Consider the following 21260-nt stretch of genomic DNA (forward strand, 5'->3'; position numbering starts at 1 on the left):
AAATGACAAAGGTAGGTTTTGGGAAGTACAGTTGAGAATGCTCTGCCTTCAGCATCTGCTACTCTATGGATCACCAGGGTTGATCTTCCTCTGCATTCTGAATGTGTCCCATTCATAGCCACGGACTTGGTTGCAGGAAATGACCATCTAAAGGAGATGAGCAGGGTTCTTTGGGCAAGGCTGTCGAAGTGGCTGCATTCTCTTGCTGGAGCCTCTGAGCTCTCAGAGCTTATGAAGAGGAACTAACCTGCTCTGTGTCAGGCTCCGTGTTAGATACTTCATGTACCTTGTCTCACTTGATCTTTAGCGCAGCCCTATGAGATAGGATATTTAGAAAACAAGCTTGGCTGCAGAAACTTAGCCTCCAGAGTAACTGTAGTTCACAGCTAGTGTGGTGTCTAGCTAGCATCAGAGACCCTGGTTCCTTCTCCCATGTTCCCCTGCTGTCTTCAACATGTCCCACCTTTTGTAAGGTAGCTGCTCTAGCTCTTGTTGTCAAGTTTGCTCTTTGATCAGCAGGAAGGATGGAAGGGAAGGGGAGGACAGGCTCTCTCCCTTTCAGAACTTGACTTGAAAGTGGCTTATATCATATCTATTCAAGTACTACTCACCAGAACCTAGTCCTGTGACCACATTCACTGAGAGGGGAGCTAGGAAATGTAATCTCTGGTTGGGAGGCCATTTATCCAGCCAAAGCACACGGATTCTATTGTAGAGAAAGCAAGAAGGGACATGAGCAGTCCATTGGCAGTCTCCTCCATAGAAGGGTATCTTCATTACCTATTTCTGCACAACAAGCTATCCTGAAGCTTTGTGTTTTAAAGAAACAACCACCTTTTATGATCTCTCACTGTTCTGTGAGATTCCCCCTACCTCCCGTTTTGAATATACTTTATTTTTTAAAAGTCGTTTTAAAGCCAGGCATGGTGGTGCACTCCTGTAGTCCCAGTTACTTGGGAGGCTGAGGCAGTAGGATCACTTCAACTCAAGAGCTTAAGACCAGCCTGGACAACACAGCAAGACCATGTTTCAAAAACAGAACAACAAGAAAAGCAGTTTTTGGTTCACAGCAAAATTGAGCAGATAGTACAGAGAGCTCCCATAATACCCCATGCTCCTATACACACACAGCCTCGCCAACTAGCAGCGTCCAGCACTGGAGGGGTACGTTTGTTACAATTGATGAACCTACACTGACATATCATTATCGCCCAAAGTCCATACTTTACAATAGGGTTCACTCTTGGTGGTGTACGTTCTTTAGGTTTTAAGAAATGTGTAATGACCCATATCCACCATTGTAGTATCATATAGAGCAGTTTCACTGCCCTAAAACTCTTCTGTGCTTCGGCTACTTATCCTTCCCTCCCCCTGCCCCAACCCCTGGTAGCTCCTACTCTTTTTACTGTGGCCATAGTTTTACCTTTTCTAGAATGTCATATGTTTGCCTTTTCTTCGAATCATACAAAATGTAGCCTTTTCAGATTGACTTTTTTTTTTTTTTTTTTTTTTTTTTTTTTTTTTTAACTTAGTAATAAGCATTTAAGGCTTCTCAGTGTCTTTTTATGGCTTGATAGCTCCTATCTTTTTACTGCTAAATAATTTGTGGTCTAGAAAAAAACCACAGTTTATTAATCCACTCGCCTGCTGAAGGACATCTTGGTTTTTTCCAAGTTTTGGCAATTACAAATAAAGCTGCTATAAAGATCATGCATAGGTTTTGAATGGACATAAGTTTTTACCTCCTTTGGATAAATACCAAGGAGTGCAATTGCTGGATCATATAGTAAGAATATGTTAATTTTTGTAAGAAACTGCCAAACTGTCTTCCAAAGTGCCTGTGCCTTTTGTATTCCTGTCAGCAGTGAATCAGAGTTTCTGTTCTCTGCATCTTGCCAGCAACTGGTATTGTCACAGTTCAGGATGTTGTCCATTCTAATAGGTATGTAGTAGTATCTCATTGTTTTTCTGTAAGGAAATGCATTTGCATTTTCCTAAGGACATACGATGTGGAGCATCTTTTTATATGCCTGTTTGCCATCTGTGTATCTTTGGTAAGGTGTCTGTCTGGTTCTTTTGCCCATTGTTAAATTGGGTTGATATGTCTTTTGCAAATAGTTTCTCCTAGTGTATGGCTTGTCTCATTGTCTTGACAGTGTCTTTAGAAAAACAGAAATTTTGAAATTTTAATGAAGTCTAGCTTATCAATTTTTTTTTTAAGGATTGTGCCTTTGGTCTTAGATCTAAAAAGTCATCACCCTACCCAACATCATCTAGATTTTCTCTTATGTTATCCTCTAGAAGTTTATAATTTTACATTTTATATTTAGGCCTATGATTCATTTTGAGTTAATTTTTGTAAAGGGTGTAAAGTCTGTGTTTAGACTGATTTTTTTGCAGGTAGATGTCCAGTTGTTCAGCACCATTTGTTGAAAAGACTATCTTTTCCTCATTGTTTTGCCTTTGCTCCTTTGTCAAAATTCAGTTAGCTATATTTATCTGGGTTTATTTCTGGGCTCTCTATTATGTTCTATTGATATATTTGTCTGTTCTTACACCAATACCATAATGTCTTGATTACTGTAGCTTTACAGTAAGTCTTGAAGTTGGATAGTGTCAGTCTTCTGACTGTTACTTGTGTTGTCTATTCTGGGTCTTTTGCCTGTCTGTATAAACTTTAAAGTCAGTTTGTTGACATCTACAAAATAATTTTAATTATAAAATAAAGATGTTTATAGCAGCTTTATTAATAATTGCTAAAAATTGGAAGCAACCAGGATGTCATTAAGCAGGCAAATGGATTAATAAATTGCAGTATATGCAGACAATGGAATTTGCCAGGATTTTCACTGGGGTTGCATTGAATCTATAGATCAAGTTGGGAAGAACTGACATCTTGACAATATTGCGTCTTCCTAGCCATGAACATGGACTATCTCCCCATTTATTTAGTTACTTGATTTCTTTCATGAGAGTTTTATTGTTTTCCTGATATAGATCTTATATATATTTTGTTAGATTTATAGCTCAGTAGTATTTCATTTTTTGGGTGACAATGTAAATGGTGTTGTTTTAAATTTCAAATTCTATTTATTTCATTGCTGATATATAGGTAAGAAATTGACTTTGGTATAGTTACCTTAAATCCTGCAATCTTGTTGTTATTGCTTATTAATTCCAGGAGTTTTTCTGTCAGTTCTTTCAGATTTTCTACATAGGTAATCATGGTGTCTGCAAAGATGATTTTATTTCTTCCTTCTCAATCTTATATACCTTTTCTTTGTTGTTGTTGCCTTAATTAGGATTTCCAGTAGAATCTTGAAAAAGGGAGATGAGAGGAATATCCTTGCCTTATTCCTAATTTAACTGGGAAAACTTCTAGTTTCTCACCATTAAGTATGACGTTAGCTGTGGGTTTTTTATAGATGCTTTTCATCTATCTAGTTAAGGAAGTTCCCCTCTATTCCTAGTTTTCTGAGAGCTTTTGTTATGAACGACTGTATTAGTTAGGGTTCTCCAGGGAAATAGAATCAACAGCTACATATAGCTATAAAAGATTTATTACAAGGAATTGGCCCACACAATTATAGAGGCTGGGAAGTTTCATGATCTTCTGTCTGCAAGCTGTAGACCTGCGAAAGCCAGTGGTGCCATTCAGTTCAAGTCCAAAGGCCTGAGAACTGGAGCAGCCTAGGATGTAAATCCCAGTCTGAGGGCAGGAGAAGATGAACCGAGATGATCTAGCTCAAGCAGTAGCCAGAAACAAGAGTGAATTCTTCCTTCCTCCTCCTTTTGTTCTATTTAGACCCTCAATGGATTGGATGGTGCCCACCCGCATTAAAGAGGGCAACCTACTGTATCTGATTCAAATGCTTAACTCCTCAAGAAACACCCTCACAGGCACCTAGAAATAGTATTTAATCTGGGCATTCCCTGGCCTGGTCAAGTTGACACATAGCACTAACCAACACAACAGATGCTGGTTTTTGTCAAGTGCTCTTTCTGCATTTCTTGATCATTTTATTCTTCTTTAGCTTGTTGATGTGTTGGATTACATTGATTTTTTGTGTTCTGTGAGATTTTGACTTTAATATACCTGGACTGGACTCAGCTGGCCTTTCTCCTGTTTCCTGTATTGTCAGCTGGGGCTGCAGTCATCTGGTGGCTCGATTGGGCTCACTCATCCAGGGTGGCTCACTCACATGGCTGGCAGTTGGTGCTGGCTGTCAGCTGGGAGCTCAGCTGGGGACTGTCAAGTGGAGTACTATGGTTCTCTCTAAATGGCTTCATGTGGCTTACATTTCTTACATTTATAACGGGGCAGCTGGGTTCCAGCTGTTGCACGTGCCACCTGGGAAGTTATGCAGGTCACTTCTGCCTCATTTATTGGTCAAAGCAAATCACAGGGCCAGTCCAGATTGAAGGGGAGGAAAGACTACACCTTTTTACAGGTGGAGCAGCATATGGAGGAAGAGAAGAGTCTGATGGCAGCCACCTCCTGGAGTTTCTCTTCTATAATGGGTGTTATACTTCTTTACCCACATGAATCACTGAGGCTCAAAAGTATTACTTGTCCAAGGTCATGTATCTAATAACTAATAGAGCTGAAGCTTAAACCTAGGACTCTACAACTCTACTTCTTATGTTGTGGTAGCTTCTGGGAATGGGGCAAGGGGTCCCTTTGTAGATAGTACAAAACTTTTCTGCACCTTAACCTGTCCAGATGCTGTCATGCTGTGCGTTATGCTGACCACTCCCTAGCCTGAAGCTTCCTAAATCCTTAATGCCTTTCCTTTTATTGTCAGTGCCGACATTCCCAAGAAATATATTCCTCAAATGCTTTTGCCAGTTTAGCTCACAGGAGCCAGATCCCCGTGCCATGCTTAAGTATGTTTAACTGGTGCAGTGTTGAGCCTTCTTGGTTCCATATCTCACTTTCTAATTCAGGAAAAAGTGCTACTTACCCACATTGTAGAAGTGGGTCACTGGAAAAATTGTCTCTACTGTGAACTTTTTTAGGGCATTCGTGTCTGGAGCAAATGTGCTGCCTAGAATAGACTAGGGGCTCCAAGTGTATTTGTTAAGTGAAATGTCTCTGGTGGGCATCTGCATGGCTACTCTCCTTGGGCACAGAGCAGGCATCTCATTCACGGCTGTCTCTATCAGCAGTAGTGGGGTTGTCATGTGGTTGGGGACAGCAGACTGATTTTAACAGTTTTAGTCAAATGGAATCTCTCAGCAAATCCATAGCAGGGACTCAATAGAATACCCCTTCTTCCTTGCAACTCTACCAAATTAGAGTATCTTGAAGTCACATGGAAATATTTGGGGTGGTGACAGTGATCTGCTATGCTGGCTGACCTCGCCCCTGGTGCTCTGCAGTACTGTGGCTAATACACAGCTATTGCATTAGGTTGGTGCCTTATGGCTTAGTAGACATAAAACTTTTTATCTGTTTACTTTTTTCTTTTTTTTTTTTGAGATAGTCTTGCTCTGTCACCCAAGCTGGAGTGCAGTGGCACAATCTCGGCTCACTGTAACTTCTGCCTCCTGGGTTCAAGTAATTCTCCTGTCTCAGCCTCCCTAGTAGCTGTGACTACAGGTGCATGCCACCACACCTGGCTAATTTTTGTATTTTTAGTGGAGACAGGGTTTCACCATGTTAGCCAGGCTGGTCTCAAATTTCTAACCTCAGGTAATCCACTCCTCCCAGCCTCTCTAAGTGCTGGGATTACAGGCATGAGCCACCACGCCCAGCCCCTCTCTGTTTACATTTAATGTGAAAATGCAATGTGCCATGCATCAGAAGGCTTGTGTGATAGGCCTTGAACGAATTGATGCCTCTGCCTAAAAGAATGCCATATATTTTTCTGGCCATATCAATTTAATGCAATATTCAGAATAAAAACTATTGAATTCCCATCATTGAAAATCCTGGTGATAGAAGGAATTCACCTGTTTTGTTTTTGTTTTTTTTTTTAAAGAAAGCACCTGGGAGGGGAAGTCTTTGACTATTTCAGTTTACCACCTATTGGTTCTTATTTAAATGTTTTATTTCTTCTTGTACCCATTTTGACATTTTACAGCTTTCTAGGGATCTATATACTTTATGTAGGTTTTCAGTTTGATTAGTATATTGTGGCTCTTAACTTTTAAAATTTTTTTGTGGTTTCATTATTTTATATTTTATCTGCATCATCTTCACTCTCTTCATTTCCTCTTTCCGTTTCTTCCTCCCTTCTATTTTTTTTTCTTTCATCAGTGGTGCCAGAAATCTTATTAATCTTTTCATCATTTGGCTTTATTTTCTCAGTCATTTCTTTTTGTTTTCTAACTCATTGATTTTTGCCCTTATCTCATTATTTCCTTCCTTATTGTTTCTTTAGGTTTGGTCTGTTCCTTTTTATTTCAGTGTCATGAGTTGAATGCTTATCTCATTTACTTTGTAAAGAATGTGTTTGGATTGTTGATTGTTTTTCTCAGAAGGATTTCTAGAAGAGGAATTATAGAGTAAAACCACACAACCATTTTTCAGGTGCTTAATAGATGTACCCAGGCTGCTCTCAGGAAGGCTGTGCCAATTCACGCTTCCAAAGGAGGAGATCCATTTTTCTGTACTACTCCCAGCAAGTTGAATGCTCTTCAATCCATCTCAAGTGTATTTAGTATATGATGTGATATTTTTTCACAAATAGGTAACTAAACATTGTGTCTTTTTTTTGAGACAGAGTCTTGCTCTGTTACCCAGCCTGGAGTACAGTGGCACGATCTCTACTCGCTGTTACCTCTGCCTCCTGGGTCCAAGCAATTCTCATGCCTCTGCTTCCCGAGTAGCTGGGATTACACGTGTGCACCACCACACCCTGCTAATTTTTGTATTTTTAGTAAAGACGGGTTTTTACCATGGTGGTCAGGCTGGTCTCAAACTCCTCGGCCTCCTAAAGTGCTGGGATTACTGGTGATTCTGATAATTATGATGGAATCTTGGTCATATACTGAATTCTTTTGTTAAAATTTAAAGTTTATTTTTATTTTTTATTTTACAAAAATAGAGACAAGATGTATGTTGCTGAGACTGGTCTCAAACTCCTGGACTCAAGCAATCTTCCTGCCTCTGCCTCCCAAAGTGCTGAGATTACAGACATGAGCCAGGTTGCCTGGCCTCACATATTAAATTATTATATTCTGTTTAATTGACTTCTCAATCAATTCTTACATCAATGCTGTGCTGTTTTAATTATCCTTGATTTATAAAATGCTTAAGTATCTGGAGTAAGTTATTAGTCATTGGTTCTTTGTTTTCAGATCTTTCTTAGGCTATTCTTACTGGCTTATTCTTCCAGATATATATTTGAAATTGGCTACTTTCAAAAAATCATTAGGGTTTTAGTTAGAATTGTAATAAACTTATAAATTAATTTGTAAATAATTGATATTTTTATAATGTGTCTTTCTATCCAATAATATATTTTTTTCTTTGCTTATTCAAAATCTTTAATCACTTCCCTTAATGAAGGTTTGTGGTCTTCTTCAAAATAGATCCTGCTGAAACTTAGGATTATTTCTGAGTCTTTTCCTTTCTCCTTTTGCGATTGGGATATTTTCCAAATTTCCTAGCTGATTATTTCTGATCTACACAAAAGGTATTTATTTTGGTTTATCTATTTTATATTTTAGCAATTTATTGAATTCTCTTATGTTCCATTGGCTCATTTGATTTTCCTTGTTCTTGTATTTAGATAATACCATCTGCAGATGATGATGGTAGTTTTGCTTCATTTGTTTTTGCTTTGCTAGGACATCTAGAACAATACAACAGTTGAATGTTATCCTGTTTTAATTCTGACTTTAATGGAAATCTCTGTATAGTGAAAGCTTGAACAAGCTTTACTTGTTTTTAAAAACTCATGTTAAGGAATCCTAGCCCCTTTAAATTGGCAATAAGTGTTTAATTTTATTTGTTTTTAAAGTACCTATTCCTTTTTTGACCTATTGATACATTTTAAAGTCATCAGTTTTCCAAAGGCAAACCATACGAATTCAATCCTACTACAAACCTACCATGGCCATGGTATTTTTAAACATACTTTTCCCCCTAGGGTTAAAAAAAATATGGATTTCTAAGTGAGAGTGGTTGGCCTGTAATTTTGTTTTGTCTCATCCCCAATTTCAATCTTGATATTCTGTTAGCTTTATAAAACAACTGGAGATGATTCCATTTTAAAAAATATTATGGTACTGTTAAGGTAGTTTATGAAATGTCTGCATCAGTGTCTGATGTTATTCACTTCTAAGTATGTCTAGGCATGAAGTCTCTTTGGGAGTTTATTCATTGAAAACTTTTCAGTACTTTTCAGGGTTATTTGTATGCTTTCATTCTTAAGTCAGTTTGAACAATTCATATTTTTCTATTTCATTATTACTGTTTTTGAGACAGTGTCTCATTCTGTTGCTCAGGCTGGAGTGTAGTGGCTCGATCCTAGCTCACTGCAAACTCAAGCACCTGGGCTCAAGTGATCCTCCAACTTCAGCCTCCTAAGTAGCTAGGACTACAGGCACACATTACCACACTTGCACACTTGCTTGGCTATTTTTTTTTTTTTTTTGGTGATAGGATCTTTCTATGTTGCCCAGGCTAGTCTTGAACCCCTGGCCTCAAGCCAAATCCCAAAGTCCCGGGATTATAGGCATGAACCACTATGCCTGGCCTGTGAAAATTATTTTCTAATGAAAAGCAGCTACCCTAGAACCTTCTGATTTTACAGAGACCAGGCACATCTTCTTTTATGAAGTAGCTATGATCCTGAAGAGTTGCATATTAATGACATTTTCATAAATGAAATTGTGTTTCCCATTGATTTGCATTTTCATGTCACAGGCTTTTTTTTTCATTTTTTTAATATTCAGTGATATATCTGTAGTTAATGTTTCTTTAAATACACTCTAGTACCAGGGAGCCCTCATATTTAAGGAGCCTTTGCTTTTTATGGTGCAAAGTATTTATTTGAATCACCACTCCCTGTTTCTTTGTTTTTATATAGTTGTTCTTAAAGTGGGATACAGCTAGTATAGCTGAACACATTCACCTTCTACCTTTTGTTTATTTCTGTATAAACCTGTGGTTTTCATTGTTACTAAGCTCGATTTATGAATAAAGGATACAGAAGCTCATTTATAGATCAGTTCTTTCTTTTACGTTGTTCATGCAACGTGCTAACCTCTCATGGGGCATGGGCTTTTTTGGAAGTAATTTTTCCCACTGACTTTTGTGATTAGAGGAACTTATTTGGTTGCAAGATGATCAGTAACTCTGGAGAGCCCAGTCCAGGGTGGGAAAACAAAGGCCACTGGTCCTGTCCTTGAACAGGTGTCCTTGCTCTTAGAACCAGGTGAGCTGACTGAGTATGGCTGGGGCCACCAGGGGTCCTTCAGTTAACAAGACTTTGTGAAAAGACCCAAATGTACTTCTGTAGGAGCCGGGAACTGAACAGCCTGTCATGAAGCTTTAACAGTGAGTGTTGTGGAACAGCCAAGGCTCCAAACATTCTGTTTGGTGATGCTTCACATTATATTTGACTGTGGTTTCCATTGTTACCTATGGCCAGAGTCTTAGGAAACAGTTGAATCACTGTCTTCGTATTGGAATGGATCCCAAGTCTTATAGCCTATCCCTTCCTTCTTGCACTGGCATTTTCCTCCTGGGTTGACACTGGTCCTTCAGGTAGGTGTTGGGGTTCAGGAGCACTACCTCAAAACGTGGCATCTTGGCATTTGAGAAAACAGCAGAAGCGGGAAAGTTACTCCCAACCTTTCTCCCCTGAAGCAGGTCATAAAACCCTCATCTGAGAGGTGCCTTCTCTATACACAAAGGAAGGGAACATCCTTATCTCAGAAGATGAAGGATCACACAGAAGAAATAGGTCTTGCTAAGTTCCCCTCAGTTTATTGCCATTAGAACATACTCATTTTGTCCAAATCTATTTCTCCACGACTGTCCAATCTTCATCAAACCTAGCATAAAATACACAAATTTAGCCATTTCTTTGGGTCTTCATTTCTTTACGAAGACTCCTGTATCATGTAAAACTTACATTAAATACATTTGTATGCTCTTCTCTTGTTAATGTGCCTTTTGTTACAGGGGCCTCAGTCATGAACCTACGAAAGTTAGAGGAAAAATATTTTTTTATCCTCACATAGGGGGAGTGTTGGCTTCCAGATAATCTGCTTTCTTAAGACTTCTAGTAAGCCTCCCACAATGACATGGGGCAGAGACTGGGCTGGGGGGCATTTGCGGGCAAGCCCTAGTATTAGACTCCACAGCTCCTCATTCCTTCTGCTCCCCATCTGGTGCTCCATGTCAGACCCCACACACTGAACATGCATAGAGCTTATGGCTTACTCTTGGCTTGAGAGTTTCCATTTCAGTCCAGGCTGCTTCTCCTTCTCCCAGAAGCTCTAAAGTTTCCCATGCAAATTACACACCTGGTGGTCTGCCCCTGCAGACTCAGAATTTCTCAGGTGAGTGGCAGATGAGCAGCCCTATTTGGGAGTTCTGAAGGACATTTATGCAGTGTCTCCTTTTACATCCATTGGCATATATGATTTGCTTTCCCTTGGGTTATTTTTAAATCACTTTTTTATTCCTCAAGTGGAAATTGGAAGAGGAAAGAAGGAGCCCCTAGGCCTCCAGAGTGTCATAAAAAGCCACCCCCTTTCTGTAGGATAATCTGCAGATGAATATTTGAGAGTTGCTTACCACTAAATTCTCCCATCATCAGAAGCCCATCTTTTCTGTGCCGCCCTTCCTATTCTCAATGACTACCACAGTCTGTTGTACTCGTGGCTTCCTGGAGAAATAATCAGTAGGAGCTGATTGGAGTTTTGCCAATGCGTAGAAACAGCGGGGCACGTGCGCCATGACTGGGTGTGCTGCTCCCAGTGGCTTGTGTCTTGTGTCAGACTAGGGTGTGTGTGTGTATGTGTTTTCTTCTCTTTCTGATTATTGCCCTCTTACTACACCCACCCCAGAATTAATTTCCCATCAAAATGCTGAGAGTGAAAAGGGGTAGGTTAGTTAGAGGTTTTAAGTAAATGGTTTACCACCACAGCTCATTGACAGCGATTAAAATGCAAATCCTCTCACTCAGTAGGTAGGATGGAGCTTTGATGTATCCTTTTGTGGAAGGCAAGAATCAACAGCTGACGTGGTAATCAGGACTCATCAGCAGAAATTGCTTCATTTCTATGCTCTCAGGCAGTTTTGTGAAGCACTGAATTTGGGGAAATAGAAACAGGGCACTGGAAGAAAGAGCGGGCTCTGCCAGTCAGTCCTTTGTGATGGGGAGAGAATTCCCAGGCACAGAAGGCTGCTTTTCTGTTTGTGGTGGCCTCTTGCTTGACTGTGTTTGACTTAGGATAAAAACTCCAGTTCTGCTCAAAGAACGAAGGTCTGAGGTCCCTCCCTAAGAATAAAACTGCCTGTGCAAACATTATGAATGTAACTGCCTTTGTAGGACTAACAGATTAGTCATAAGATTAGAAATGAAGCTTAGGAGTTATGCAGCTGGAGGCCACAAGATTCTAAACCATCCCAATTGCTCCTAGGTAAAACTATCACTATTGTAAAACCTAAGATTGGTGCTTGAGATATTTTGCAGACCCTGTACTGGAGGGATCAGCTGGTGCCACCCAGATCGATGAACTGGCTCATCTGATCTTGTGGCTCCCACTCAGGAACCGACTCAGTACAACAGGACAGCTTTGACTCCCTATGATTTCATCTCCCACCTGACCAATCAGCCCTGGCCCTCTACCTGCCAAATTATCCTTAAAACAAAACAAAACAAACAAAAAACCAGTCTCACGTGGTCAGGAGTTCGAGACCAGCCTGACCAACATGGTGAAACCCCATCTCTACTAAAAATACAAAAATTAGCCAGGCATAGTGGCGCACACCTGTAATCCCAGCTACTCGAGAGTCTGAGGCAGGAGAATTGCTCTCACCCAGGAGGCGGAGGTTGCAGTGAGCCGAGATTGCAGCACTGTACTCCAACCTGGGTGACAGAGCGAGACTTCTTCTGGGGTGGGGCTGGGGGAAATTTTCAGGAGACTGATTTCAGTAATAATAAAACTCTCATCTGCCATTTAGGCAGCTCTGTGTGAATTAAATTTCTCTATTATCATTCCTCTGTCTTGATAAATGTGCTGTGTCTGGGCAGCGGGCCAAATGAACCCAAAGGGCGGTTACCAGAACATATAATCAGAAATTCTGAGGGTTACTGCAACTTGTGGAAAGATGTCCTGCCTCAGGTTCTCCTGTATCAACTACATTCTGCAGCTGGGGTTTTCAGCTAACTTAAGGCAATGTGAAGACAGTGAGTTCCAAATGGGTCATGAATGGATTTAACTTAGAATTTAAAATTTATGTCAGGGAGCATTTGTGTCAAGAAATGAGACAAAGGTGATATATATGAATTCTCCAAAACATGAGGAAAGATTTTTTTTTTTTTTTTTGATATGAAATTTCACTCTTGTGCCCAGGCTGGAGTGCAATGGTGCGATCTCGGCTCACTGGAACCTCTGCCTCCTGGCTTCAAGCGATTCTCCTGCCTCAGCCTCCCAAGTAGCGGTGATTACAGGCACCTACCACCACACCCAGCTAATTTTGTATTTTAGTAGACATGGGGTTTCTCCATGTTGGCCAGGCTGGTCTTGAACTCCCGACCTCAGGTGATCTGCCTGCCTTGGCCTCCCAAAGTACTGGGATTACAGGCTTGAGCCACTGCGCCTGGTCAAGGACGGATTTTTGGTCTAGAGCTATGCTGTCCAGTACTGTAGTCATGGGCCACACTGGATAGGGAGGGAGCATTTGAAATGTGGCCAGGTCAAACTGAGGTGTGCTATAAAGATGACATGTAAATAGGATTTTAAAGAATTAGAAAAAGGGAATGTAAAATAACTCATATCACTGTTTAACATTGATTTCATATTGAAATACAATTTATATTGGAGTAAATAATATAGTAAAATTAACTTGACTTCTTTTTTTTTTTTTTTTTTTTTTTTTTTTTACTTTGTGGCTATTAGAAACTAAATTTTTAAGTGTGGCTCATGTTCTATTTCTATTGGGCAGCACTAGGCAAGATTTTATCATCATTCTCCAGTCTGCATAGGGCTCCTTGCTCCCACTAGAGGGAGGTATGTTCCAGCCTCAGGAACTCTGAGGCTAGCTTGTAAATAAATGCCACTGCTTTTGAGTGAACTCTTAAAACAAGAAGCACCAAAAAAAGAGCTTAAGTTTTCGCTTTGTTTTAATCCCGTGTAACTCTGATGTTTCTAAAGGTTGCAGTTTGTGTGAAAGTGAAGCCAAAACAGAAGAGGGAAGAGGCAGAAAGTTTTTCTACTCTCTTTGCCCTAATGAATTCAGAGGTTTCTGTTAATTCTTTATTGGATCACAGTAACTTGTCATTTGTTTGCCAATTGTTCCCTTGGACTTGAGTCTGTGTGTCTGTGTGCAGTGCAACATGCAAATAGGTGCGTGCACACACACATACACAATGTCGTCTTGCATACAGCGGTCACAGAGAGGACCAGTGCCCTACTGTAATCACACACCTCCATGGCACACCCAGAGCACTTGGAGTGCACTGTAGCTGGGGCTCCTGGAGGTGTGCCATGTGTACCCTGGGCCAGTGTGCAAGCCCCTCCCTTTTTGTATTGTTCCTAAACGTTGCCTGTAGTCTGACGCTTGGCTTGCTGTTTGCATCTAGTGTGTGTGAATCTGCCCCTTGATCCTACTCTGAACCCAGCATCATTTCATGATTATATTTTAGTGACAGCACTCTCTCCTGTGTTTCCTTCTGGGTAGCTCCTTTTTGGTTTCTTGTGGTTTTTATACTTTTGTTGATCTGATAAGCATTAATATTTCCCCATTCTTGTCTAGGTACTCTTTGTCCTTTTTTGGGGGGGAATCTCAGTCATTCTGGTGGCTTTGTGCCACCCTTATACTGAGAACTCGTAAGTCTTTATCTCCAGCTTAGAGCATTCCTTTGAGCTCCACCCACACCCATGCAGCTGCCTACAGGACATCGCACCTCAGCATCAGCCCCCACAGCATTCCTTCCTGCATCAATTCACCCATCAGCACTATCGTCATTTCTTATTCTGTGTTTGTCTATCTTCCCCAGTCAACAGTAAGCCCCAGGAAGACAAAAGCCACACCAGTCTGGCTGCATTTCATTCCTAGTATCTTGTACTGTGTCTGGTTATTGTATATCCCCAAGAAGTGTTTGCAGATATTATTTTATCTTTGGTTTCAGATCAACTGTATTGTTTACTTATATACATTCTCATTACCATTATATGACTATTTTATTATATTTTGTTAGCATTATATCATAGTGGATCCAATCACCATATTTTGTGGCAAGTCAGTGTCAAAATTTCTTTCTTTTTTTTTTCTTTCTTTCTTCTTCTTCTTTTTTTTTTTTTTTTTTTTTTTTTGAGATGGAGTCTTGCTCTTGTTGCCTAGGCTAGAATACAATGGTGCAATCTTGGCTCACTGCAACCTCTGCCTCCCGGTTCAAGCGATTCTCCTGCCTCAGTCTCCTGAGTAACTGGGATTACAGGGGCCTGCCACCACACCTGGCTAATTTTTGTGTTTTTAATAGAGGTAGGGTTTCACCATGTTGGTCAGGCTGGTCTCGAACTCCTGAACTCGTGATCCGCCCTCCTCATTCTCCCCAAGTGCTGGGATTACAGGCGTGAGCCACCATGCCTGGCCCAAAATTTCTAACAGCATGTGCACGTCGGCCATTTGCAGTAACCCTTCCCATGTTTTCCTGTGTTGGAAACTCTTCTCCCTTGCTCTCTCCTTTTGTGACCCTTATTACAAGCCAAATTTCCATCAGTGGCTCTACGTATTTCCAGGAACTTAGGTCACAGAACACTGGAAAGCAGGGTCAAGCAGTGTGGTATGTTTCCGTGCCTGCAGCTTAGTCCACCGGCTGCTTCTCCAGGACATGGTCCAATTCCTTTAGTGCTTCAGCTCTTCAGCCAACCCAATTTTGTTTAGATTTGTGACTAACGAAGACTTTTTTTTTTTGTTGGTTTGTTTTGGTCAGAACATGAAGAGGAGCTGGACCAGGAATTTGAGCTGGAGACTGACACTTTATTTGGAGGATTAAAGAAGGTACAAAGTGGATGAATAAAAAATCTCAGTTTTCAAACCTGGTTTCAATATTTCACATCACGTTTGTATTTGGAGTCGATCCAGGTATCGTATTCAGCAACAATCTGGAATGAGGTGTCCTTTCTGCTGTAAAGGTGTGAGTGTGCTGTGTTGGGGAAGGCATTCCCAGGGTCTGTATCTTCTTGTCCCCTGTTCTCTTCTGAAGATACCAGAAATATGATTAACTTTATCAGTTAGGACAGTTTTCACTTTTGGAAAGCTCAGAAACTTCTTTCTTGACCTAGCCAGATCCATCAGAATCACATGTGGCCCCTGGACACTCCTACACCGACCGTTGGCAGCTGCAGAAACATCTTCCTTCCGGCCCCTGAGTGTCCCTGGCTGTTCACGCTGCTGCACAGCGTGCTGGGAATTCACATTCCTCCTCCCTCTGGTGGGGCGGTGCCAGGGTGCTGGCTCGCTTGTCTTCAGCAGCAGCTCATTTTGTATTTTGTCTACTTTGGTAGCAGGCAGAGTGGCCACTGTTCTTTCACATACCCGTGTCTTTCTAGATGTGACCAGTAGCACGTCTGTGCTAGAGTATATATTCTGGGTAGGGTACCACACCCTTCTCTTCCAATTGAGAGATGCCTGACTACTTTTTTCTCCCACCAGAACCCCTGTCCTTTTGAGGCTGGAGTTCTTCTCATTCTTCTCCATTCAGTTTCTTAGGGCCCCATTTCAGTTACGACTTGGACCGTGGAGGGTCCAGGGCCCAGCTCATGGTGTGGGCTTCGGGTCAAGGCTGATTATGGGCTGCATATTTGTTTTTCTAAGTATTTTTATATGTTTTTAAAATGTTATCAGAGCATTGTTTGTTTTTTGTTTTGTGTTTTCTATTTTTACTTTAAGTATGTAATATACCAAATAAATCATAAATTCAATCAGCTTTTTGTGGGCTGGCTTGGTACATAAAAGACACCTTGCATTCCAGGTTCTGAACATTCTGCTTATGAATGAACTTTTGCAAGACAGTTCATGTCCAAGTTGGGTACTGCCTGTACTAATATTTTTCTCCTGTTGTAAGTTGCAGATCTTACTCGAATTGTAACAAATATAGCTCAATTTCCATTTTGATTTGCTAGGGTAAGCCGTTCCTTTCTCCCAGCGCTGTACAGAGCCATGCATAAGATCCAAGGCCCATGTTTGTCTGGAACTAGGAAGAGGATCCTGCCCTGCGTGGGGTGCCATTCTTGGCTTTCCTTGCTCTACCCACCAGATACTTCCATGAAAACTTAGATGTAAATTGAATTTTCATCCGTGGCATCCATTTCTAGATAGCTCTTCTTTAAATAAGCTCTTTTTAGGATTGTTAGTGAGAATGTAATGTGGGTAGTATTGTACCCACCTCAGAGATGAGGACATTTAGGAAGCTTTGTCACAAAGTGGAATTTGAGATGTAATAGGAGGTAGCCTTTGTGTGTCTCAGATCTACTCTTTACGACTATAACATTAGCAGATGTCTTACAGCAGAAAAAAAGGTGATTTTTTTCCTTTTAGAATTAAAATTCAAACATTTTAGATAATATTGAAATATAGAATTATGTGCCAGGGGCACAAATAAGCAGACACATTGGAGAGACTTTGAGCTGCAGAGGAGCAGTGGTGAGGCAGCACGAGAAAGGAAACACAGGGTGAGGCCCCAACAAGGTTTGGAGCTGCCACGGATTTCATTATCAAGGGCAGGCTCAGCCCAGTCGTGTGTTGCTACTTCTAGACAAAGGGGCTTTGTCTTCACTGACTTCCCGGCTCCTGTCACTTCATTGGGTCAAGCCCAGCTGCTTGACTGACTCCCTGCAGAGGCTCCAGAGCCCTGCAGAGATGACCACTTCTCAGTGCTCTCCACTCCCCACAGTGCTCTCAGTGCTCTCCACTCCCCACAGTGCTCTCCACTCTCCACAGTGCTCTCCACTCCCCACAGTGCTCTCCACTCTCCACAGTGCTCTCCACTCTCCACAGTGCTCTCAGTGCTCTCCACTCCCCACAGTGCTCTCCACTCTCCACAGTGCTCTCCACTCCCCACAGTGCTCTCCACTCTCCACAGTGCTCTCCACTCCCCACAGTGCTCTCCACTCTCCACAGTGCTCTCCACTCTCCACAGTGCTCTCAGTGCTCTCCACTCCCCACAGTGCTCTCAGTGCTCTCCACGCCCCACAGTGCTCTCCACTCTCCACAGTGCTCTCCACTCTCCACAGTGCTCTCCATTCTCCACAGTGCTCTCCACTCTCCACAGTGCTCTCAGTGTTCTCCACTCTCCACAGTGCTCTCCACTCTCCACAGTGCTCTCCACTCTCCACAGCGCTCTCAGTGCTCTCCACTCTCCACAGCAGCTCTCATAACAGGGCTGGGGTTGGGAGTGTTGTTGCTCAGGCCACTTCTGCCTTCACAGAAAAGTCCACGTGGCACAGGCACGTACTCTGGGAGCTCCAAGGATTCAGTCTTTTGCCATCCCGACAAATCTGTCTGTCCATCCCTCTGTCTCTCATTCATCGACAGTGCTGTGAGCGCCTCTCACCTTCTCATCTTTCTGCTTCTCATCACCTTGCATGTGGGGTGGGTGGTTTGGAGCCCTATAATTTATGGAGGAAATGGTGAGTCCTGGTGGATATCCAGCAGATGAAGGACATTGATATAGGTCCTTAGGATCAAAACAGTCTTTGCTGAATATTTCTTTTCTCAGAGGCTGTAGGAGGTGGCAAGCACATGCTATTTTGGTCCAAATTCTAATCAAAAGAAGATATTAGGTGTGACTAGAAATCATGACCTTTAGAAGAAAGTTTATGTTTTCTGACCAGCCCATCCCTTGAATGTTAGTCTGCAGCTGGATTGGTAAACCTCAGAACTGCTGACATTATTATTATTATTATTATTATTATTATTATTATTTTGAGACAGAGTCTCCCTCTGTTGCCCAGGCTAGAGTGCAGTGGCATGATCTTGGCTCACTGCAAGCTCTGCCTCCTAGGTTCTAGTGATTCTCCTGCCTCAGCTTCCTGAGTAGCTGGGGTTACAGGTGCCTGCCACCAAGCCCAGCTAATTTATTTTATTATTATTATTTTTTAGTAGAGATGGGGTTTCATTATGTTAGGCTGGTCTCGAACTCCTGACCTCAGGTGATCCACCTGCCTTGGCCTCCCAAAATACTGGGATTACAGGCATGAGCCACCATGCCTGGCCGACATTTTATTTTATTTTGTTGAGACAGGGTCTCGCTCTGTAACCCAGGCTGGAGTGCAGTGGCACAATCTCAGCTCACTGCAACCTCCATCTCTCGGGTTCAAACATTTCTCCTGTCTCAGCCTCCCAGGTAGCTGAGATTACAGGCACACACCACCACGCCTGGCCAATTTTTGTATTTTTAATAGAGATGGGGTTTCACCATCTTGACTAGGCTGGTTCAAACTCCTGGCCTCAAGTGATCCACCTGCCTTGGCCTCTCAAAGTGCTGGCATTACAAGTGTCAGCCACCATGACTGGCCACATTTTTTTTTTAAATATTATTATTTTTTTTAGAGATGGGATCCTGCTCTGTCACCCAGGCTGGAGTACAGTGGTGTAATCACAGCTCACTGGAGCCTTGAACTCCTGGGCTCAAACGATCCTCCTGCCTCAGCCTCTTGAGTAGCTGGGACTACAGACATGCACCACCATACCTGGCTAATTTTTTATTTTTTGTAGAGATGGGGTCTCACTATATTACCCAGGCTGGTCTTGAACTCCTAGCCTCAGCCTCCCAAAGCACTGGGGTTACAGGTGTGAGCCACACTGCCTGGCCACTACTGACATTTTAGATCAGATGGCTGTTGTGGGGAGCTGCTCTGGACATTGTACAATGCTTAGCAGAATCCCTGGACTCTACCTAGTAGATGCTAGCAGCATTTCCTGCCCTAAGCCTTAACAATTTAAAAAAGTGAGCTGGGTATGGTGCCTCACTCCTGTAATCCCAGCACTTTGGAAGGCTAAGGCCAGCAGATCACTTGAGGTCAGGAGTTTGAGATTAGCCTGGCCAACATGATGAAACCCCATGTCTACTAAAAATACAAAAATTAGCCAGGCATGGTGGCATGTGCCTGTAATCCCAGCTACTCCAGGGGCTGAGGCACGAGAATGGCTTGAACCCAGGAGGTGGAGGTTGCAGTGAGCTGAGATGGTGCCACTGCACTCTGCACTCCAGCCTGGGCATCAGAGTGAGACCCTGTCTCTAAAAATAAAAACAAAAACAAAAAACAATTTAAAAAGTCTCCATGCATTGTCAAATGCTCCCGGGAGGCAAAATCATCCCCTTTTAAAAGCAGCTCATCTATAGCAATATTTAAGTGCTCTTAAATGACCACTGTCTTAGTCATGCCAATTTGCCATTCTTACCTTTGCTCATCCTGTTCCTCTTCTGGATTGGGGCTCACGCCTTCCCTGTCTGGCCGTCACTCACACTCCAGATCATAGCTGGCTCCCTGTCATGGAAGCATTGCCTGAACCTCAAGCCGGCCTTGGTACTCATAGTTCCTGACACTTCCCTGCCTCTCTCTTTACTTCCTTCCACAAATACAGCTTTCAACGAGAGGGTCTCTGTGCTCAAGTCCATATGGAGTGCTGGGGACGGTGGCGAACCAGACAGACAATGTTCCTATGCTAGTGTCTCCTACTAGGGACAGGCTGACCACAAATAAATGAACAAACAATGGCCGCAGACTGAGCTAAATGACATGAAGGCAGTAAACAGGGTGATAAGATAGCTCTATTTTGGATCAAATTGTGTACCCTATTATGAAAAATTGATTTGTAGAATTTTATTTGGTGTTATCCTTTCTCACATAGATTGTGGGTCCCACAAAAGCAAGGCTGGGATTTTAATCATTTCTGTATCTTCAATGCCTGGAGCAGAGTCAGTGAGTATTTTGTTGAATTTAACTGTAGGAAAGAGTGAAGTGCCAGGTTGCAGCATGGAGGTGAAATACATCGTCCTCCGTGCCTCTAGATAGCCGTGTAGGTAAGCGGGCGAAGTGGGACGGTGTGTAGAGTCAGAGGAGGGAGAGACCACTCTGGGCACAAAACAATCACAAACTGCCTCTGGGAGAAGGGGCTGCACCTTCACCTGAGCTGCAAAGAATGGGTAGGGTTTGGCAAGATCATCGGTAGAGGAGACGCTGTTCCAGTGGTGTCGCTGTGGTTAGAAAAGGGAAGAACATATTAGGGAAATGGTGACTCGAAGTGAAGCTTCACTTAGGGCAGTGAAAGGGAGCTGGACCTGACTGTAGTCCTCCAATTTTTGACGATGTTCGGGTTTGGAGGATTACAGCCCCAATCAAGAATGCCTTTGAGCTTTGTCATTTCTTTGAGCTTTGTCATTTCTTTGAGGGTAACGCTGATGGCACTTGCCGAGACAACAGATGCGGTGTGGGTGCTTGTGTAGGTGCGGCTGTCAAGGGCTGTTCAGACTCCATATGCTTTGGTTTTTGCATCCTTTTTTGTAATGTTTGCTCTTCCAGGCTGTCAGGGTAAAAGCGTCCCGCGACCCCCCAACCCCGCAGGCTCCAGCGTGCTGTGCTAGAGCCTGTGTGTGGCAGGGATGGGGTGAACCCAGACTTGCTGGGTTCTGGCGTGATCTGTCGTCGTATTTGCCAGTCCCTGTCTGTTACTTCTTACTGGTCTTCTCTCTAGTGATGCCAGGGAGATAGGGGAAATATTTCAGTGCCCATGTTGCTTGCTCGATGAAGTAAACATGTTTCTAGACAGTGGCATCTGAACCAAACTGATGCAAATGAAGTTCTATGTCAGGTATATTGTCATTAATTTTTTTCATTTTATTTAGGATTCAAGATCATAAATACTTGGCATTAATGGAAAGAGCACAGGTTTGGAGTTGGATGGGCTTGAGTTCAAATTTGGCTTTGCTACATCTGGGAAAATAATTTACCTCCTTTGTAAAAAAAAAATGTATGTGTTTGAGACAGGCTGAAGTACAGTGGCATGATCTTGGGTCACTGTAACCTCTGCCTCCCAGGTTCAAGTGATTCTCTTGCCTCAGCCT

At 42.3% G+C, this 21260-nt stretch overlaps 1 protein-coding gene across 15 annotated transcripts in view; it reads left to right on the plus strand.

Annotated features, from left to right (window-relative positions):
* HHAT (hedgehog acyltransferase) overlaps nucleotides 1–21260 on the plus strand; it is a 348264-nt gene that overhangs the window by 22609 nt on the left and 304395 nt on the right. For 9 of the 15 annotated variants that reach the window (XR_012432735.1, XM_065541220.2, XM_065541217.2 and 6 more), the window contains one exon: nucleotides 15126–15193. The exons of 5 other annotated variants lie outside the window; for them this stretch is intronic. Coding sequence is in view for 8 of the 10 variants with exons in the window: in XM_065541220.2 (XP_065397292.1) it covers nucleotides 15126–15193 (68 nt within the window). In the remaining 2 variants the exon portion in view is untranslated. Of the gene's footprint in view, nucleotides 1–15125; nucleotides 15278–21260 lie in introns of all 15 variants that reach the window. One more of the 15 variants, XM_015449638.4, reaches the window with a different exon arrangement.

Source organism: Macaca fascicularis, chromosome 1 (genome assembly GCF_037993035.2).
Source record: "Macaca fascicularis isolate 582-1 chromosome 1, T2T-MFA8v1.1".
Taxonomy (NCBI): Eukaryota; Metazoa; Chordata; class Mammalia; order Primates; family Cercopithecidae; genus Macaca; species Macaca fascicularis.